The sequence below is a fragment of the Aptenodytes patagonicus genome, chromosome Z, assembly GCF_965638725.1.
Source record: "Aptenodytes patagonicus chromosome Z, bAptPat1.pri.cur, whole genome shotgun sequence".
Classification (NCBI taxonomy): Eukaryota; Metazoa; Chordata; class Aves; order Sphenisciformes; family Spheniscidae; genus Aptenodytes; species Aptenodytes patagonicus.
Genome location: NC_134982.1, coordinates 61,563,992 through 61,585,210, shown reverse-complemented (window position 1 = coordinate 61,585,210; position 21,219 = coordinate 61,563,992). Strand labels below are relative to the sequence as shown.

Genomic DNA, 21,219 nt, shown 5'->3' with positions numbered 1-21,219 from the left:
AACATCAGGAAACACTTTTCACTGTGACTGTGACCAAGCACTGGCACAGGTTGCCCAGAGAGGTTGTGGAAATAACATTCCTCCATCATTGGAAATAACCAAAAGCCACCCAGACACGATCCTGGGCAACCAGCTGTAGGTGGCCCTGCTTGAGCGGGGGGGGATGGACCAGATGTAATATAGTAATGTAAATATTTTTTATGCTGTAACTGATATAATTTGCAGAACAAATTTCCAAAATACATACCTCTAAATGCACTAATATCCCCATAATGTACCTGGAGCACAAAAAATCTGCCACCTGTTTCTCCCCCAACTCTGAATCCAACACCTAAGAGAAGGAAAATAGATTGGTTTCAGAAACAATAAAATGTAAGACGGTTCATCACTGCTGACCATATCTAAAAACCCAAATCACTGTAATGGCTTAGAGTGAAGGGGTAGAAAATTTCACTGAGACACTGGTGAAGAAAACATTGTCCTGAAAACCACCGTCACAACACGTTCCCAAACAGACTAAGAAGCTAGGACCATAACTTAGTTACTCATGAACTTAGGCAGAGAATTCTCTCAATCCAAGAATATGAATACAGATTTGACATATATATACAACTATATATAAAAAAAAACAAATCACATTTTGCCATCCTTGTAGGATTTGGTAGAACATTCATTTCTCATACAACCTGTGAATGATACAAACTGATTATCACTGACTTACTAAGAAAACACTGAAAATGAAAAGATAAAAAGATCTGCAGTAAAATATTTTGAGATGTAAATTAATATTGTATGCAGAAAAAATCTTGTGAAAATTATGAAGCTATGTTATTTATTGACAGAAGTAAGCACAGGCACAGAAGAAAATGGAGGAATTTGAAATAATGAAATTGCAAAGTATCACCGTTACCAAAAGGGATTTCTTTAAACCAATTCTACAATGAACACTCTTCAAAAGAAGCAGAGAAAGCAATTTCTTCCTATTCGGCCAGTGAATCCCACTAGATTAAACACTGACCACAGCAAAGCCTACTTATAAATGGGACTGCAGCCTCTCTGCACAAAGGTAGTATCATTATGACCCCCCCGCAAACCTTGTATTTATGGACAGCTTAGAGACAAGAAAATTATTACTAGCTGGGGTTTAACAGCAAAGCAAATACCAGGCTTCCATAGAATCCTCCAGGCAACATTTTTTTAAACTTGACATTCTGATAACCAAATCAAGTAACATTCATGCTGGTAAGTATGTAAACGGATTATTAAAAATAAACCTCCTCATGATACTGTGCACTGCTCCTGGTTATGAAAAGAGGCAGTAAAAGATAAATGAAAAAAATTTTTAGAAGTCAAGGCATGTTCAGACTGAGGCTATATAGGTGGTAGATATTTCTAGGACCCTTAGTTGTTATTAGAAAGAACGACTTCTCCCCGTCTTCCAGATGTAACACTTCAAGTAGCATAAAAAGTCATCTATCACACAAAAAATGGGTATGTAAACATGTTGCTCAACTGCATCAAAGCATCAAGAAATGAAAAGCACATAAATTTGTCAAGTATACTTAAGACCAGAAAATATTCAATGTTTAGATTGAACCTGTTTGTGCTTTCCCAAACACAAAAATATTTTAATGCAGGTTGTGTGCTACTGAAAGATATATAAATAGTACCCTTCCAATAACATATAGTGGGAAATGCAAGATTAATGCTATATAAAAATAAAGCATTATATTATGACCGTTATCTCTCCCTCAGCCTTTTTTGCCCCTACTGAAAGCCATAATGTTTACAGTAAACAGGGTGACAAAAAAACCCAAGTGTAATAGCTAGCATAATGTAGTCATAGTTTATGAGGTTGATGTTTATACAGTTTCTATCAACTAGACATAATAAAAATATTACAGGAGGTTCCTAGATATGCCAGGTGCTTAATTCCACAACCTCTTCTCTCCCTTGCCCCTGTACACAAGAACTTCATATTAAAGGCACAATACCTTTGGGTAGCCTGGTGGGTGGAGCATTTCTTGCCCAAGCATACAAAATATTAGATTTGTCTTTGCATGTTCCTTCATCACAGTCCCTAAAAATATGAGGGAAGAAAACAAAAAGGAATATAATTTTTTAAATTTCAAATCAGAAAAGGGCAGGCGAATTACATGCAAAACCACTAATTTTAAGATCTATGAAGATGTTTTTGGGTGTATTTTGATTAAACACAGTTCTTTTAATGTAGACTGCTTTCCCGGATATCATTAGATCCTCCATCTTCTTTTTTTTTCTCCCTCTGCCTTAAGATAGTGTTAGGCAGACAGGGTCAAAACCATACACAGTTCTGATAGTCCCTGCCAGCCTAGTAGCCAGTGATGAAAAAAATAAAGGAACCTTTTCTGAGAATGAACCATATGAAATTTTCTAGCACTATTAGCTCAAGTGTCACAAAATGACAATGGCTGCCACATTTACACAGAGGGACAGGACTCATGCACAAAGCAGAAAAAAACCCACAAGACATCAAAGCTTTAAGTCAAAATTGATATTTAAAATTAATTTAAAAATCATTGACAAAAAAAGGTGACAGGAAGCTGTATACAAGCCAACAGGTAGGAGGCACTCGTGCTCTTCCCTGTACTTAATACAAGCTCACTGCTTTAAGCTAATTTTTATTCCACTGCACAATTTCTTATTTTTCATAAACAGAAAAATCACACATACCAAAAAAAAACCCCAAGGGGGGGGGGGGGGAGTGTTTGCCAGGTTACAGACCACAAACAGGTCACAAACACTTACAATAACTGAGAGCTCTAGAGTTGTCCCTAGCCTCTGCAGCTAACACCTTGCAGGTGACAGTAAGGGTGGAGCGCGAAAGATGCCCAAGGACTGTTAAGCTCTAGATACCTTGAATCTGCAAGAACTGATAAACTCAGGGCACAGACACTACCATATCTGTAAAAGGCCAGTCAGACACAGGTCACACGGACAGCACAATGTGGGACCTCTTGGACCACATCCAAGAGGGCGCTGACTGCTGTATGTGGGTGTAGGCTACAGGATGATATACACGGACAAACAAACAAGGGACACTGAGGGGCTTTCCAAACACCCACCTAGAAGCCACTTCTCCCACTCAATCCTCTGTTAGGGAAAAGGGTTATTTACAGAGTGTATTTGTACCTTCTTCAGTGGCAAAGCATCGCAGCACTGAGCAGAGAGCGTAGAAGTCATTCCAGAGGTGCAGCATACATAGGTATGACTTTTAGAAAGCCTCAACCTGAAACTATTCAGACTACATCAACTGATCCAAGACAGATACAACGAAGGTTGATACTTATGCCAAGTTTTCAATCCAAAACAAAATGGTACAGCCCCTTCTCTGTTAATTATTGCTGGTAAAATGAGACCTGGGAAAATGTTTGTACACATAAAGTATGGTTTCAGTCACCTTAAATACTGGGAAAATAGAGTCTCACACAGTGTGAGGAAGAGTATAAAAGCATAAAAGACCAGGACTTTTAGTGATGCAGGCTCAGTAATGTTTCTGTTAAGGATGCCTGAGCCATATGCGCCACCTCTCAGAACAAATGACGATGATGCTTTCCAGGCTGCTCTCCCAGGGATAACCAGTTCTTCTGGCGCACAGGGAAACCACCTCAGCGGGACATTACACGTTTCTGTGATCCCAGAGAGCCTTACTGCAATACAGCTGCTGCGTTTTCTTCTGACAGAAAGCATTGCCATAATCATCAGACCACCAAGAGAAAAGGGAACATGCCACGTCTCCCTTTTCATTAATTTTGCTCATAACACATATTTCTAGACCTTCACAACTACCAGTTGGGTCATTTCCCCCTTTAAACATGCCCCAATGGACAAGCAAAACTTATTTCAGGGTAAGTGAAATGTTTCACGACTAACGATTCATATAGCTGCAGGTAAAAGCTGCACAGCTTTCAACTGCTACAATCTAAAAAAAACAAAAGACTTTATGGATCTAACCAGGTATTGACCTGCACAGTTTGGAAATGCGTTGAAGAGATTGGTTAGGAGGAACAGCAGCAGAAACCACAAGCACAGTCGCAGCTTCACCACCACACCCGGGGCCAGCTAGCCTTTGTTTATACCACGGTATTTTTTAGGACCACATTAGCTAGGTAAAAAAAAACTACATAGGCTGTTCCAAACTTTCCTCCTGAGACACTGGCCGATGGAGGGGGAAGACTGCAGGGAAGAAAGATGAAATACACACATTGCTCTTTCATTATGCTTAAGAAATGGTCAACCCTCTCATTTAGCCATCAGTGCTGATCTTGAAACATCAAGTTTTCAGAAAAGAACAAACCCAGAGGAGATTACGAAGAAGAGTTAAGATGAACAGATTTAAAAGCAGGAAGCTAGGTAAGAAGTCTAAATTTACAAACAAATAAAAAAAATTAAACAATCACTGAAATTCATGGCTTCTTTACATGCAAAAAATCATGAGATTCTTAACAGAATGAGTAGCACAGAATACCTTAAAAATGGATTATAACTGCATACTATACAGGATTGTACTAACAACTAATTTTGACTGTTGTCAAAATTTGGGGGGAAGGCGGGGAGGGAAGGACATGGAAATAGAGCTTACTGACTGCTTCCCAGGTGTTTGTTTTTTGCAAACCCTCCTGGACTTTCCAAATCCATTCTCCTCAATCTTAGGTAAGCTCAGGAGCTGAGTTTTTTAATGGCACTGGGTTTTTGACTGACTACCTAGGCTGAAAGCAAAATATTTCACTATGTCAGCAAGATCAGTATTTGGCTATCCTTTTAGGATATTTGCATTGTTTAGGAAAACAAAGAACTTTTTTTGTTTCTTTCTCTGTTATACTCTACTCATTGATTCTAACCAAGACTTGTAAAAAAAAGATAATTGAGGTAATTGAGTAAGAAAAAGGATCATTTTTAGTTCTTGAGCTGAATGGTGCAGAACATTCTGGGGCAGTGACAATGGTAAGAAACTACAGTCAGAAATATAAATCTTTATACTGTTCCCACTCTCCCCTAAGCAGTGAAATACAAGAACTTCATTGAACCAGTCTTGACATCTTTTGTGACCTTTACTGAACTACTGATGTCAAAAGCTTCCAAAACCATGCTCTCCTGACAACAGAAGCAGCTAGTCTGATAGAGGAATGACTGGGTGGTAATCTACAACCTGTACTTACGCATTTGTTCAGATTAGATAACTATTTAAAGTTGCCCCGCCTGATCTCTAAATAAAGGCTATTTCTATGAATCATCTCATTCATGGGAGCTCATTTCAGTGTTAGGATTGACGCAGTGCAAGACCTGTCTTGCCAGGAGACTCAGAAGTTCTGAATAATTCAACATTTTCTTTTAAATCATTCAAGTGTATTTGTGATTATCTATGGAGAATCTGAACTTTTGATGAATCAGCTCAGGCATGCTACTTAGATTTCAGCAGTTTATCAGCCGAGGCAAAACTTCTTGTCATACTGGCTGAACTGTTTTTAGGGCCAATTATGATCAACAAACAGAAGCCACTACACCTTTTTTTGGTGCACTGAGCAAAACCTGAGCAAATGAGCCCTGGGAGCCTACTTTATTTCTGTGGAAAGGCCTGGGTACTTCAAGAAGGGAGAAACACCTGTGCACCCCTTTAGCGTTTGTTCAGATAAAGATTGTACCATGTTGCAGTGAACATGTCACTCTGCAGAGCCAGCGCAGGTCCCATACCATTAGACAGCCTTTCAGAAGGCCAGGGGCATTTGCATGAATAGCATCAAAGTCACCAGAAAAGCCAGCGGGCCAGAGTGGTGTCACAGATTTTGGCTCAGTGCTGCTATGGCCACAGGGCAGCTAATCCCAACAGAGTTATTTGGATGCTGTATCTTCCCCTCTCCCATTCCTCCACACTAAAAACTGGCCTGAATAAAACTTCATGCTTCAGGGAAATGAATTTTCTCCTTGCATTCTGAATGCTCCTAAATGACTGTTTTTCCATAATACACCTAGTCCACATCATGATGGTATGAAAAACAGTTCTTGACTTGATATGTTTTAATGTTCTTACAACTGATTACAAACCATCTGACTAATGTTGCCCAGAATTCTGATGAAGAAACTACAATAAAGCAAAAAATCAATGTTGGTATGCCTTAATTGAATAAAAACTGGTTATGTAAAAATGTTGACCATGTAAACAGTAAGGGAAGGATCCTTGCTAAACAAGTCTTATAGTGGTGTTCTCAAATGTCAGTTCTCAAACAACCATTCTTTCCCCTAGTAGATGGAAGAGCAAGTGAAGTCATCACTTCACAAACCAGCCTGCAGGTAACAAAAAGAATAACAAATAACGAAACAAACTAAAAAATAACAAAGAGATCTCATCATTAATACACAGTCGTCAGAATTACTTTAACAAAATTGGTTCTAGTGTTTGGAAGCCTCTAGCAAATTTAAACTAGTAGGAAAACTGCATATGAAAAATTGGAAATACCAGATTTAAATACAACACTAATTACGTGTTTCACCATTTGACATGTAGCTGCTAAGTACAGCAATCAAGAACAAAAGCAACAACACTGCACAGACTGCCACTGGTGAGTTTTCTGCTGGGCAATCGTTCTTCTCTGGGAACAGTGATGATACAGCCAGAGGGCTCAAACTACCTGAAGCCTAGTCTCAAGCCTAGGATTTGAGTCTGATTCAGCTTTGAAGAACTTTATGACTTTCCAGCTTTTGATCGATCTCTTCATATCTGAAAGCTCAGGAACTAAACATTTCACCTACATCTTCAGAACATCAGCTAGATGTGACTTAGGCATCATCTCGTGACTTCATCTCAATGCAAGCACTTGATCAATCTCTAACAATGTAATTCTATCATGTATGGATTATTTCAAGGCTCTAATAAAACTACTTCCAGACATATGAAAACAAAACAAACTACAAGTACAATGTACTCAGTTTTAAACAGGACACTCAAGTTGTAAGCTGGTTTTAAAAGGCCACAACAGGAACAGATTTATGTTGGTATGTTTTTCACATTAAACTATTCAAAAAGTATTTTCTAACATATAAGATACAATAAACAGAACACAGAAAAGCTGTCTGCTGGGAAAAGAAATCAATAGAAATTCTGTGCTTTCATAGTTTTACTTTTGTCTGAACTTCTTAAGCATCTGCTTTTCTTGCAAGACAATTACAGCATTTTCAATATTAGAACTGTTGGTTGATAGGTAGAAGGGAGATAAAACTTTTGACAAAAGTTTGTTTTATGTTCAAAATATTGATCATCTCCCAAAAACATGCAGAGATTATTTGAAATGCTAAAATAATATTTTTTGTGGAAAATATATTATACTATACTATTATCTCTAAATTCCAGCTCTGGTTACCTTTTTGGCAAATACTCAAAAGATAAATTGTGATTACACAACTCTATCAGAAAATCTGTATTAAAATTGTTCCACAGATCAGAATAAGCCTCATAAGCTTTGCAGGGTCAGCAAAACTACCTTATCTACTCTCTCTTGAAAACCTGGAGAAAACTTGCAAAATTACTGGACAGACCATTAATTTCTGCCCACCTTCACATTCTCGTACACTGGTTCCCCACACCTGTTTTAGTGGCATTGAAAGCTTCCCTCTGCCCTCACTGCTTCGACATTTTGAAGGGCAAGTCAACTACCAAACCACTTGACAGAGAGAATCTTCTTCAGCTTACCCTTCACTCAGTTTCCTTCTGGACACCTGATATAATACTTCTTCATACACAGAAAAGCAGCCAACTATAGAGGAAGCCTAGATTTCTTGGTACCCAATGGCACCCTCCCCACTATAGCTCCTGTCTCCTCCTCAGAGACACTCAATTAGTCATGAAGAATCAGAAAACAGATCTTTTTCTCCACCTTACAGAGGAGTTAGTTAAAAAAAAATAAACACTTCAAGTGTGGAAAGACTAGAATGTTTTAAATTTCTTCTTCCTTCCAAATTTTTCTACTTTTCCAAGAAATTGCAACACTGGAAAAGGTTTATGTGGAAGCAATTAACACAAGAAAAGTTAGGTACAAAAACAAAAGCAAGTTGCAACTCTTACCAGTAATTTTCGGTAGAAGAGGGTTCATTACATCCAAAGAGTAACATGTGATGGACAGTGTCCATGCTGGCATGAGGCTTAAAGTCAACTGAAAAACAAAATGATGAAACAAATAAGCTATCTTTACTCTCACCATAAGTTACATAAGAGCATTTTGTACCATTTTTTCTCTGTAATACTAGAAACAAGGCATGTATGTCCCCACTCATTTATTTACCTTCTGCATTCCACTTACAAGCTTTCCTTGAATTCCCATTCAACAGCCTCCCAAGCTAAAACACTGTACCTCATTTTGTCATTAAGAAAAAGAAATTCCAAGTTCCCACTCAAAACTGCTGTATTTTTTCCCCAAAAGTTAAATATGACACTTAGTAAACACATCAATGTATCCCAAATCACAAAATTTTACTGTAACCAGTTTAATTTCAATCCAGCTTTGAAATTTGCACTTGTGATTTAATGTAACATTAAGTTACAGTTAAGAGCAAATAACATCTTATCCATTAGTTGAAGCGATATCTTCTTCCAATACTGCACCTGGTTTACATTTTTGCTGCATCTTTCTTGGGACAACAGTTCCAAGACAGTATTATGATTTATTCTCACTAATATGTCAAACCCTTTAGAATGGAAAACAAGATTTGTCTAAAGTCAACACAATCTCATTGTCCAAATATTTCTCATTATTAGAAACTTAGATGAAGGTGAATGATCAGCACTCAACTGTCTGTTCTTTATCCCGTGCCACAAAAAACCCACTGTTTTTGCTTCTCAAACGTTGGTGATCCTGTTTAGTATAGGAAAAAGGTTACCAACATCACGCTGTAGTAATATTGACCATGAAGGTACAACGATGGCATTTCTAGAAATAAAGCAAGCTACATTGTTTAACTTCATTTATTACTACTGAAATGATGTGTCAGATGCAGGGAATGCAATGGAATTTTTCTTCACGTAAGACAGAGAAGGACTTCGGAGGGTTTTTAACTTTATTCTACAGCAGAAATTCCAAAACCAAGTCACTCCTGCCCTTACATGTACATAGACACTAAGGAGCCTTCAAGTAAGTGTCTTTTAGCTCTTGTAAGAGTCTTAACATGGGCAGATGGTGAAGCTGCAAACCACTGAAACACTATTCTGCTCCCAAAGTTTGTGGATTTATCTGCACTCTCAACTCAGTATTTTAACATGCGGCTGAGGCAGGGTTCCTGAAGTGAATGTTGATGTGGATTATTGTCCCAGTTTCATGAGTGGAAAAAAATTAATCAAATAGCTTCTAACCCTATTTTTGGAGCCAAGATCTGTTGTGAAAAGGTGAGGAAAGATTGCCAAAAGTTAAGGCATGCAAGTCAAATTCTAGCTTGAAGACATAAGGCATGCCGTCAGATTGTAAGGAAATCCCAAAGCTGAGGGCTTGGTTTGGGAACTGAGATGCACCCACATGCCCTGGGAAGGTATTTTGAGTATCACATATGAGTTCAGAAATGCTAAAATTGCCAGCGTGATTAAAGTCCAAAGACTACATAACATTTTTTTTTTCTGACAAGCAAGTTCTACTCATGCCATAGCTAAAAAACTAATCTGCATTACAGAAAGACCTTTTGTATTGATGTTTTTATCAGTAACAATTAGTAGTGAAATTACGGTTAACTCTCGCATGGGACAGACAATGTGTCATTTTATGTGGACTTCCTACCTTAGTTTTCAGGTGTTTCAGGTGTTTTAGGCTGCTGTTACAAATTTAAGTGAGAGACTAAATTTCTGAAGGAGTTTATAAGCAGTTCACAGACGTGAAATTTAATGAACTTTATTGCCGAACTTGATACCTGTACAAAACATGCTGTAAGTAACACCTAAAGGACAGCCTTCAATAAAGGTAAAATTAAAGGTTAGTAATAGAAAATAATGCACCACAGTTAACAAAGCAAAATTAGATTTCTGTGTGAGCCGCTTGCATACACTATTTTAGCTCACATATCTCATCATTGCTTCTGAAGGAAGAGTTGAAAAACGTCTCAGTCTGCCTGTAAGCTTAAGAGAGCTTGTTGTTGTACAGTTGGTTACTCTGTTCCAGTATAGTTATTTACTTAGCAGCACACCCAGGCTTATACCAGTCTTCCAAACAGACAAAAAGCCATTTAAAAAATCCTATGTTGTAAAAGCCATACAAATTAGCATAAGATTCAAGCCAAATGCAGTACCTGTCACTACCGAATGCTTAAGCAATATCAAACAAAAGCCTTATATTCCTAGTTGAAAGCCTCCACATTTTACAATAATGAACAGAAGATTACTCAATAGTTAAATATTTTTTATGTATGGAGAAGTGCTACAAAATGATTATCAAAATAACAGTAACAGTTTTGGTATATATACTAAATCTGAATAAAGTCTGACTTACTTTCCTGACCAAGTACTAATTTGAATTATGAACTCCAGGAGAAACAGGAATGAAGAGAACATAACATCAGTTCAACCTGAACAGTGTCTAGTTAAGCTATGTATTTGAAAAAATAATTTCTAAGAAGTTCATCTTTACAAATAACAATTCAATGATATAAAGTTGATACGCTTTTTTTTTAAAAAAATTGCTGTTTTCTCTATAAAGAAATTTATCAACATACCAGTGTCCACAGTTTGGCAGATTAGGGAGACATTAGAGGCCTTCAATACAGTGAAGTCATCATTACTTGGCGATAGGGAAGTTTATATATGTCATACTAGACTAACAAACCCACAGCGTCTCAGAGTCATGTATGGACAAAAAGTAAAAAATCATCTACTTATTTCAGTTTGTGTGGCTGAAAGTAATAGGCTCCATCCCATTTCTACAGCACAATCTGACAGATAGGGACTTACCATGAGTCAGTAAGAAAAAGACACATTTATTTACTGGTCACCCATATGTCACAAAGTAAAACAGTAATTAATGAAAGCTAATTACACCATTTATTTGCAATGCAATGAAGGCAGATTCTGCTTAAACCATAAAAATGTAGACACTATGCTTTTAAAAAGAAGTATTTCATTCTCTGTGTGTCAATTTTCTATGCTTATTTAAGCAACACAAAATACATGCATGCAAGTAAGTTAATAATTAGCTTCACAACACTTAACGGTATAAAGAAATACTGAAGGAAGAACTCCACTAAGCATGTCATTTCTTAGATGATGATATCTATTGTAAAAATCTCTTTCCTGAAGAAGATTTAATTTGCTATTCAGGTATTTTACAAGATAGGTCAGTTTGCATTCCTTCTATTCTCTACAGTTGGATATGTTTGAGTCTAGTCTTTCCAATGATTAGGCAATTTCTGTTGATTGTGAAGACTCCAATCTGACAAATCTTTTCCACTGAAAACACTTTCCAGTGACTTTACTGAAGCAAGATGGAACTGATCACATGCTTAAGATTGACCACATGCCTATCGATTTTGGTGGAAGGGACCAAAGAGAAAAAAAAAGCAAGCAATTTTGTTTTATTTTCAAGGCTTCCAAATGTAAGAGGTTGTAAGCAATGCTATCATGGGAAAACTTTTATGTTCACAGAACAAGGTTTGGTTTTTTTTAAAATTTGCTCATCAAGTTCCTCTTGCTCTTCAAAGCTCCACCTGACAACTAGAATGGTTTCTTTGCCCAGACCTTATACTGTTTTGTAATGACATGTACTCAAGCACAATGATCATTAGAAAGGTGACCAAATCCTATAAAAATCTGGTGAAGAACATGCAAACACCTAAAACCCAAAAGTTTCTCAGTCTTCAGAGAAAAAAATGGATTGCCTTGCATGATTCACATTAAGACTTTGCATAAATACCACTTTTAAGCAAATTCCTTTAGTAGGTCTTTTTAAACATATACACAACTGAAAGAAGTTTATGTGGCTTTAACTCATGTAAACACCAAATGACAGAACTAAATGTGCAGCAATCTAATAAAGAATTGAACTATGCAATTTTGCAACTCAGTGAAGCACTAAATAAAAACTGCTTAAGCAGCAGGTTAGTAGTATGCCTTTCTATGAATCACTTGAAAGCAGAAGAGTCTATTGCATGCACTGCACATCAAGTATAGTTTATCAGAGAATGAACACTCACTCCCTTTTATGCTCATTTTTTTTCTGGGGTCAAACTCACAGCCAAAATGTGAGGTCAGGTTCTGACATCTTTACCAAACAATACAGAGAAAGCAGTGAAGAAAATTTACTCAATTTTTTTAGTTACTATAATACAACATGAAAATCTAAACAAAATACTCTATTTCTGAAGGATTTCCACAAGGAAATCCACATGGAACAATAGTCTCATAATAACACTACAACAAAAACTACATGGGATTCCGACCATATTTATTGTAAATGCAGATATCCTAAAATGCAAAAAAAGAGTAAAGGAAGAAAAATATAGACATTTTAACTTCCATTGTTTTCTTTTATTTCAGCTTATAGTATGTTCTGATAGTGAAACTATCTTCAGCCAAACCAACAAGCCTTCTCTCTACCTGAACAACTGTATGTTCACAAGCAAGGCAAAACGAAATTAAAAGTACCTCAAAGACCTTCTGAGCAGATGATGTTGTTTTGCCGATCTATATGATCTCAGCATTTGTACACTGTCACAGTATTTCCTATTTGTCTGCCATCTTATTCATGCCACAACATTTTTAAAAAAAAAAAAAAAAAGAGGGGAGAGGGTTTGGTTACTGCAACCAACACTGACTGTAAGTGCAAAGGATTTACAGTCTGTACCAGCAGGTAAATAAACAGTCTGCTCAGTGGAGCAGAATTAAGTATCCAGCCAGAGACAGAAAGCCGATACTTTACAAATGGGGCTGTTTGGTACTGACTGCCAGAGGCATCTGCATGCAGCTCCTTAACTGCTATTACTCATGAATCTCTCCAGATACAGTTTGTTATCTTGACTCTAAGTAGCTCTCTCTAGCTTGTTTCTGTATTAGCCATGATGAATGCATTTTGGAAACTCTGACAACCAAAGATTAAGTCAATATGATTCAAAGAAAAAAAAGAAAAAGCTGAGGTTCTTCAAAATGGCTTGGTTAGGTTCTTCCAGTCAACCAATACTCACCTACATAGGCTTCATCATCCACTGGCAGGGGTACTGACATGCAGAGGTAGGTATCAGACTATTAAAAGACAAAAGGACAGAAATTACCTTTAAATTGGGACTATTTAGAATGAAAAGAATAGAAACAAAGCATCAAAATTCTCTACACTTTCTGAAGATGAATGTGGGAATACTAAACGAACTAATATATAAAAATTATATACTTATCAGCCTTAGCACTGAATTTATTTGCAGTGGTTAAGAAACAATGCCCCCTCCTTGCCCGCTAAAAATTTGAAGGGGTAACAGTACCCTCTCGATGTCCAAATAAACAGCATGAATCAATGACTGTGCTACATAAAGTGAAAAGAATTATTGAGCTTCTGATTCATTGTGTTCTTGGTATGCACTACTTTCTCAGTATTTATAAACTTACTATAACCTAAGAATCAATGGCACTTGAGTGGGGGGGGAGGTGCTGATCTCCTCTCTCTGGTGACCAGCAACAGGACACGAGAAAATGGAATGAAGCTGCGTCAGGGGAAGTTCAGATCGGACATTAGGAAAAGGTTCTTTAATGAGAGGGTGGTCAGTCACTGGAACAGGCTCCCCAGGGAAGTAGTCACGGCACCAAGCCTGTCAGAGTTCAAGGAGCACCTGGACGATGCTCTTAGTCATATGGTTTAGTTTTAGGTAGTCCTGTGAAGAGCAGGGAGTTGGACTCCATGATCCTTATGGGTCCCTTCCAACTTGAGATATTCCATGATTCTGTGACTTCATAGTTAAATAGATTTCTGCCTATAGCAATATTTCATCCTATTCCAAGATATATATAACTGGACCACAAAGTGCTGTGCCATTGTAGCAGCAATCATAGAAATACATTTATTTTTGATTCATGCACCTAATCCTATTATGATCAATCAAAATATTCTTCCCTGGGCATTCTAACAAACAACACATGTCCTTTAAAACAACGAAGACAATCAATTAAAAAAGAAACAATTCGATATGTGATTTTCTTGCTTAAGCATTGTAAAGGACTAACATGTTCCTGGAGCAATTGGATGAACAATCTGCACAAGAAACAATGGGCAGAAAACTTATCAAGAATGCCCTCTTCATAATGCTACAGTTGCCTTTGTTGCCTAGAAGACTTTTGATTTGAGTTTAAAATGCTCAGCATGTAAGCCTTGGAAGTATTCCTGGATTAAAATATGAACCAATTAAAATGCAAACACAGTAAACTCAGAGCAATGCCACAAACAAAATCCAAGTTTTCCATCTACAATCACCTTGGATAACTATGAAAGAACTTGCAATATAAAACGAAGTCCTTGAGAACAGTAAAACCTAAATATGGCAACCCTACTGAAAGGAAGGCTCTTACTTTGTACATCAAAAAAACAGTCAGTAAATCATTGGAACAGCACAAAATTACATTTTTTAAATGCATATGAACTACACAAACGAAAAATCAAGTCAGCCTCATCTTTGTAAGCTAGATGTAAGCTAGATGCAGGTCCTACAAAAGCATCACCTAGAAAAAACACGACCTGCTTTACTGAGAGATTTGGCCAAAGATGATGTAGGGTATCTAGTTTACTATTTTAAGAAATAAATTCATTGCCATGGTTTATTTACATGTAACAGAGATTAGGCTATAAGGTCAGCAATGTGGCTATTGGGTTGATAGCTACACTATTAACTATTTTAGACCTTTTTTTCCAACTTTTAAGGCTGTGTAAGAAAGGAAAGATGTCAGCTACTGGAATTTCACTACACCCATGAACACAAAAACTGACAGGACTTTCATAAGGACTGCACTAAACAGATGAAATAAAATTCCTGCTATGAAAAACTTCAAACCTAATTTGAAAGAAGACACCACAAATAGGTGTAAACAATCAAATGCAACTGAGAAGGAAGGACAGGTACAATGGTGATTAAAAATATGTGATTACACAAAGCAGTGATGTGCACAGATAAGAAACCATTTTTGGTGTTTTTGCTAGAAGGATGAACAAAGGTCAGCTGAGACAACTGACATGAATGTCTTTGTGTTCTCTGGTTATATGCATTTACAGAATGAGCATACTAAAGCCTTCTAGAAATTGAAAAGGAAATATTCTACCTCTTCTCTTTAACCTGGGTTCAGAAGTAGATTTTTTTAAAAAACCCTTCATTTAGAACGTTATACCCAAACTTTGGAAGTCAATGGCAGCAATGCTTCACATTGTAGTAGAAACAAACAGTAGATTCTTTGTCTTTAAACACAAATTGAATTTAGAAACAGTGTGGACTAAAAATAAGGATGACGTATCTTTTGAAAGTATCATTTACCCAATTAAGAATTAAATTAGTTAAGAAGAGAGTATTAGGACTTACTATGGATGCAATGGCTGAGATTTTATAACTTGTGTCATAACATCTACAAAGATTATTAGAAGTCTAGATTTACTTGTATTTTTGGCTCTTTCTTTTTTTAATCGAAGACTGTTAACTGGAAATTATAGATGTATTAAAATGGTACTGTGCTACTCATTTATCTGAGCTGTTGCAGAACTCGGTTCACACCTCCCTGACTCAGTGTTATAACACATCTACAAGTAGCAACTGTCCCAGATAAACATCCTTCTTCCATGTTCTTTTGTCATCTGTCTTCAATACCAATGTATTCTACATTGTACAGTTTAGATATATGCTCTTAGGTAATCTGATGTGCCTTTAGGATTTTAATCTTAAAACACAGCACAGTTTTTTAAGAGAAAAAAAAAGAAACAAAAATTAATGAGGCCCACTGCTTTGGAGAAGAAACAGGGTGGGGAAGAAGAAAGGGAATAGTCAAAGATTTTACTTCCCATCTGTTTGTTATTGTTTATATTGCGTTACATTAGTCATCTTCAGATTGTCCTCCAAAGTAATCTGAAGCGACTCCATTCCATTAACAAGATATCCTGGCCAGCAGTTACTTTAGCATGACAAGCCTACAGATGATCAGTACAGTCAAAGCATTGAATTGTTAAAATTCCATACTGCTCACGGTGTAGTTTCATATCCCTTACCCCTTCCTACTGTTCCACCCTACTACCCCACATTGTTTTTAAAACATTTATCTCCTCTTCTTCTCTATCAAAATGTATTTTTCAAAAGCCAGGAAACAAATCCACAAAACTACCCTAAATACAACCTTTTTCAAAATGCTTCCAATAACTTTTTAAAAGGAAAGAAGCATATTTGGAAAAAAAAAAAATTCCAAGATTATCTATGGGTTAAAAATAATTTGACAAATTCATGACACAAAGAACTATCACTATCTATTAAATATGATAGTCTGGACTAAAACGCCAAGCCAGCAACCTCTCATTATTACTGTAAACAGGGAGGGTATGTTCTAGTTTTTGCATTACTACTCTCCTATCATACCTCTTATGGTCTTTCCATAAATAACTCCTATTAGGTATAGTCAGAGAAAAGATCGCTTGGCCAAATGGATAATGCAGTCAATCAATGTGGTCATTCTGAAGTCTTTACCATTACTGGCATAAAAACTCGACCTGGCATAGTCACAAGGGTTTTCCATTTTGTTTCTGACGTACAAGCCAGGTTGTATTTAGCTAATAAGATAAAATGAGCAAATGAAAAAACAGCTATTGGATTCAACAAAACAGATTCTGGTTGCTTATCTCCAATTGTCAATGTTCCAGACTTCAAACACAAGAATAGCAGGAACATCCTGACACTAAAGCATTACAAAAGGCACACTGCAGAATCCACAGTAATTCTGTCCTGTTTTCTCTACCTCACTGTAAGTAGGGCTGTGAGTGTGAGCGTGCACATTTGATCCATCTTCAAAAGAAAATGATTATGTAGACTTCAACTTGCATAAGAAACAAGCAGGGGGGGGGAAAAGTGAGATTGCTCCACTGTGCACAACCCCATCAATTCAGACGTGTCCAAAAAAAGTGAAAAGACGAGACGAATAGAACTTTCAAAGTGCAACAGGCTGCCTTTTGAAAGCAGACTGGGGAGGGGGGGGGAGAGAAAAGCCCCACGTTTTTCCATCCCATCTCCTGCCCCCCCCCCTTTTCTTTAAAGGAAGAATCTTTGTTTTTAATAAGGGTCATTACTGACTAATAATTGCATCACTTCTCATAAATCTCTGGTATTGATATTCACTGGGCCAGGGTCCAGATTCATATAAGTAACTAAATTCTACTTTTTACACAATTTCACCCTAAGTAATAACCAAGTCATTCACACAACTTTCTCCAGAGTCTAAGCAAGTCTTGGGGAATCTTAGGTCAAGATCTCAACTTGGTTGTCGTAGCAATAGTAAAGAAAGAGGTGCCAGTAATTCATGGGTATCCGAATGATCAAATTTCCTTCTTGTTTTATGTATTTTTATCTGGTATGCTATACCCAAGCAAACTGGAGATGAGAAGAAAGATTTTAAATGAAGACTTCAAACTGAGAAACTAAAGTTACGAAATTGAATATGCAGGTATTACGAGTCACTGCTGACCTACTGGTAGAAGCTCAAGATAAGCAGTTTCAAAAAAAAAAAAAAAAAAGACTTGCAAAATCCATTAGACAAGAACCCCTCCACACTAACAATATCCCACCAAATAATGACATCTTTTACCACTTTTTGTGCCTTTAGCAATATTTATGGTTTCAAGTGTACACTTAAGCCAATGCTGTACCAAAATTAATTTACCAATGAAAAGTTTGTTCAGCATAAAGCATGGTAGTAATTAATTAAAAAACCCAAATTATTACTTATGAACAAAATTACTGGAGAGAGTTTTAATTGCACTATAATTTTTTACCATTATTTCTTATTTGATTTGTAGCAAACAGATATTCACAGCAGCAAAACCATGTTACCAGTAGAGTAAACATGTTTACCCTGCATTCTTAATAATGCTTTCACAAAACAGCCTTCGATTTGCTTAACAGTATTGGGTTTTGTATCTGAAATTTAGAGTTTTCAAAATAAGCTGATCCCATCCCTTCCCCCAAGATAAAACATACTGCTTCCTATTTAAATAATAAGTCCTAACATACTATTAATTTACTGTGCAGAGTGATAATTTTCTTATAATTATCTTAAGTATAAAGAGTGATTATAGAATTTTTCCCTCAGAACTGAAAAAGCCCTTTGGTCTTCCTCTCCACAGCTCTTAGATGTCCTCCACCCTTCAGCATAACACACAAAAATTACTCTTCACATGACATATTAGTTGCATTTTTCCCTACTGTGCAATTGGAATAATTATTAAGAAAAACAGAGTATTTAAGTACTGCAGATATTGTTTCCCCCACTTATGAGAGGTGGTACTGTTCAAAAGCACCAACGAATATAAACCACATTTATTAACCGAGCTGCAAAACCATTCTACCTCACTGATTTCCAGATTTGTATTGTTTGAATACACACTTCAGTGCCCCTATTCATAAGGAGCGCTCTGAACAGTTTCACGTGAATGTTCATGTTTGGCGCTTGTGCCAGAAGAATGCACAACTTGGGGGCAGATCTGCACAGTTAGCGCACTCCTAAGCTGCATAAGGAGTCAGTTCTCATTGATTCACTCACGGGGCAGCTGCAGCTACAGAATGTAAGGCAACCCGCCCTGCCCCAACCCTCCAAAGTCACTACAAGTCTAGTAACTCACTGGAAAAAAAGTAGGGTTTTTGCCAACCTTTCCCACAGCCTTGACAACACAAGATATACATGAATTGAATTTTATGCAACTAACCTAGCAGTACAAGGACAGACGTTAAACTTGGCTCCAGCCATTTGCAAATCATTCCACCAAGAATTTTATCACCTTCACTATTATAAGCTGCTACTATGCAGATGATACAAAATCATTTGGGGTTTCTTTGCCCTCCTCCTCCTGTTTGGAAATGTGTACATATTTCCTCCATGAACCAGGTACATATTTCACAGAGTTTAAGCTGTATGTTAGCTATATGCCCCTACACTAAGAGAATTCAATGACTCCTACAGTAAGCATTCCAAAACAACAATGTGAATGCTCATAATCTAGGTACAACCTTACTGGTAATACCAAAAATTCATCTCAATTTCAGGGAATACATGCAGATGGTTAGACTTCTTGGAATCCCAAGAGATTTACTTTCAGTATCCGTTTTCAACAAGAATTATCCAGGAAGCTGGAGTATCAAGGACTTTGGAAAATAAAATTAAATACGATTGCCTACGGTGATGCTATGGAAGAACTCAGCTCAGCAGAAGTTCCCTTTCTTTTTCGAGCTTGGAGATATTTTTGACTAAACAACCAGTGACTCCAGCCCTTCCAGAACAATTCTTCCATTACATGAACCTTCTGATTGTATGTCTACTGCAGGTCACACTTGTCATAAATTGTAAACAAAGAACTGGTTAGTTCCATCTTTCTGTTAGCTAGTTGTGACTCTAGATAAGAAATGTGACTGTCATGTGTGCGTACCACCAAGAGAGAAGGATGCCAGAAGAATTCAGTTTGTGAAGTCTCCTGAAAGTACTAATATGTGGCCAAACAGTGAATTCAGAATTCGTAACAATCCAGTTGAAACAAAATTTTCTTTTCACAAAAAATGCATGACAAAGAAGAGATAGCATAGAACATACTGGTGTTGCTCTAAAGATACTCTTCTGTTCTCTAGATTTAACTCGTTCACATCTTCTCCACTAACTTCTGCTCTTCCTCCTTGTTTTTTTCATTTATTTCCTTTCTCACCTTTCCCACATAAATTGTTATGCTTGAGAACTCAGAAACTGCAATTAGTCATAACCAAAATAGCGATACACCTCCAGAAAGCCCTTAATAAAGCATTTTAGAAATTGCACTTGTCCTCTTACTCTTTGGTTTATTTGCAGATAGACCCTGGAAGCAGAAACCTTTATATCGGAGTCACAGAATACCTCAAGTTGGAAGGGACCCAAAAGGATCATCGAGTCCAACTCCTAACTTAGCTCTTATATAAACATCAGTATGGACAACATGAACTCACAGCAGATCCATGGTCACTAAACACATATTGGCCCAGTTAGGACCAAGAGGTACATGAAGAAGATAGTGAGCTAGTAAGAAGCCACTACAGAAGAATTTCCTCTCTAAAGAGGATTCTTCCCTTCCATGTTCTTTCTGCCACAAAAATGAACTAACCACTAGAACTACGAAGCTGTTGGTTATCTCCTCCTATGAACTGCAAGAAAACGAAGATTGCCTTTTCTGCCATTGCTTCTTGCCGAGTATATCAGCGCTGAACTTGTCTAAATGGGAACCAAGTTTCCTGTGCAGGTAGTGTGGGACACTGTGGAAGGTGGAAGGGAAATGAAGAAAAGGGCATGTGAGACTGAGAGAGTAAAATAAAAGTTAGACTTGAAAGTATATGAGGCTAGTTATTGATTATTTTCACTTACCTTTTTAGGAATTAACTTGGCAAGTTGCTTTCTGTTGCTGTCTTCCCCTGTCCCTCCCCCAAATCTACACTAGACCGTAGCATTTCAGTTTATTGTGTACATAAAGGCTGTTGGCTATAGGTACACATGAATGTGAAAAGTATTATGTCCTCTCTATTAACTATCACAGCCTTTTGTTGCTAGTGTTGGGTTTTGGTGTTCTTTTTTTTAATAGGAATCTGAAGTGACTGACCCCTTCGTATGTGTTTCCTAGCTCTTCAACTAATGACTCCTCAGGTAAAATCAATAAAACGTAGTTACGAATGTGCACCTGGATGAACTGAGAGTACTTTTCACTCTTTCTGAAAGATAAGTTTAATATTTTGCTGCAGACAAATAAGATCTAGTAGAAACTATATTTCTGTTTCACACCCGCTGGAATGACTCCATTTGCTCCAAATTACATGTTCCAGAGGGGTGCTCCCCAATAACTGAAAACCTCATTTTCCCTTCAGTATTTTTTGAAAGTGCTATCTGCAACAATGAGTCACCATCTACTGCAGCACAACATCCTCCTCTTTCCAAGCATCTGCAGCCCTCTAAAAGAGATGTGGGGTCTTTCAATGACATATATAATTCCCTGCATT

At 37.2% G+C, this 21,219-nt stretch overlaps 1 protein-coding gene across 19 annotated transcripts in view; it reads right to left on the bottom strand.

Moving 5' to 3' along the window:
- Positions 1-21,219, bottom strand: part of PAM (peptidylglycine alpha-amidating monooxygenase) — a 146,751-nt gene that overhangs the window by 53,973 nt on the left and 71,559 nt on the right. For all 19 annotated transcript variants that reach the window (XM_076363156.1, XM_076363162.1, XM_076363165.1 and 16 more), the window contains 4 exons: positions 13,180-13,237; positions 8,096-8,183; positions 1,995-2,080; positions 248-331 (listed from right to left, as the gene is read on the bottom strand). In XM_076363156.1, coding sequence (XP_076219271.1) covers positions 248-331; positions 1,995-2,080; positions 8,096-8,183; positions 13,180-13,237 — 316 coding nt within the window. The remainder of the gene's footprint in view (positions 1-247; positions 332-1,994; positions 2,081-8,095; positions 8,184-13,179; positions 13,238-21,219) is intronic.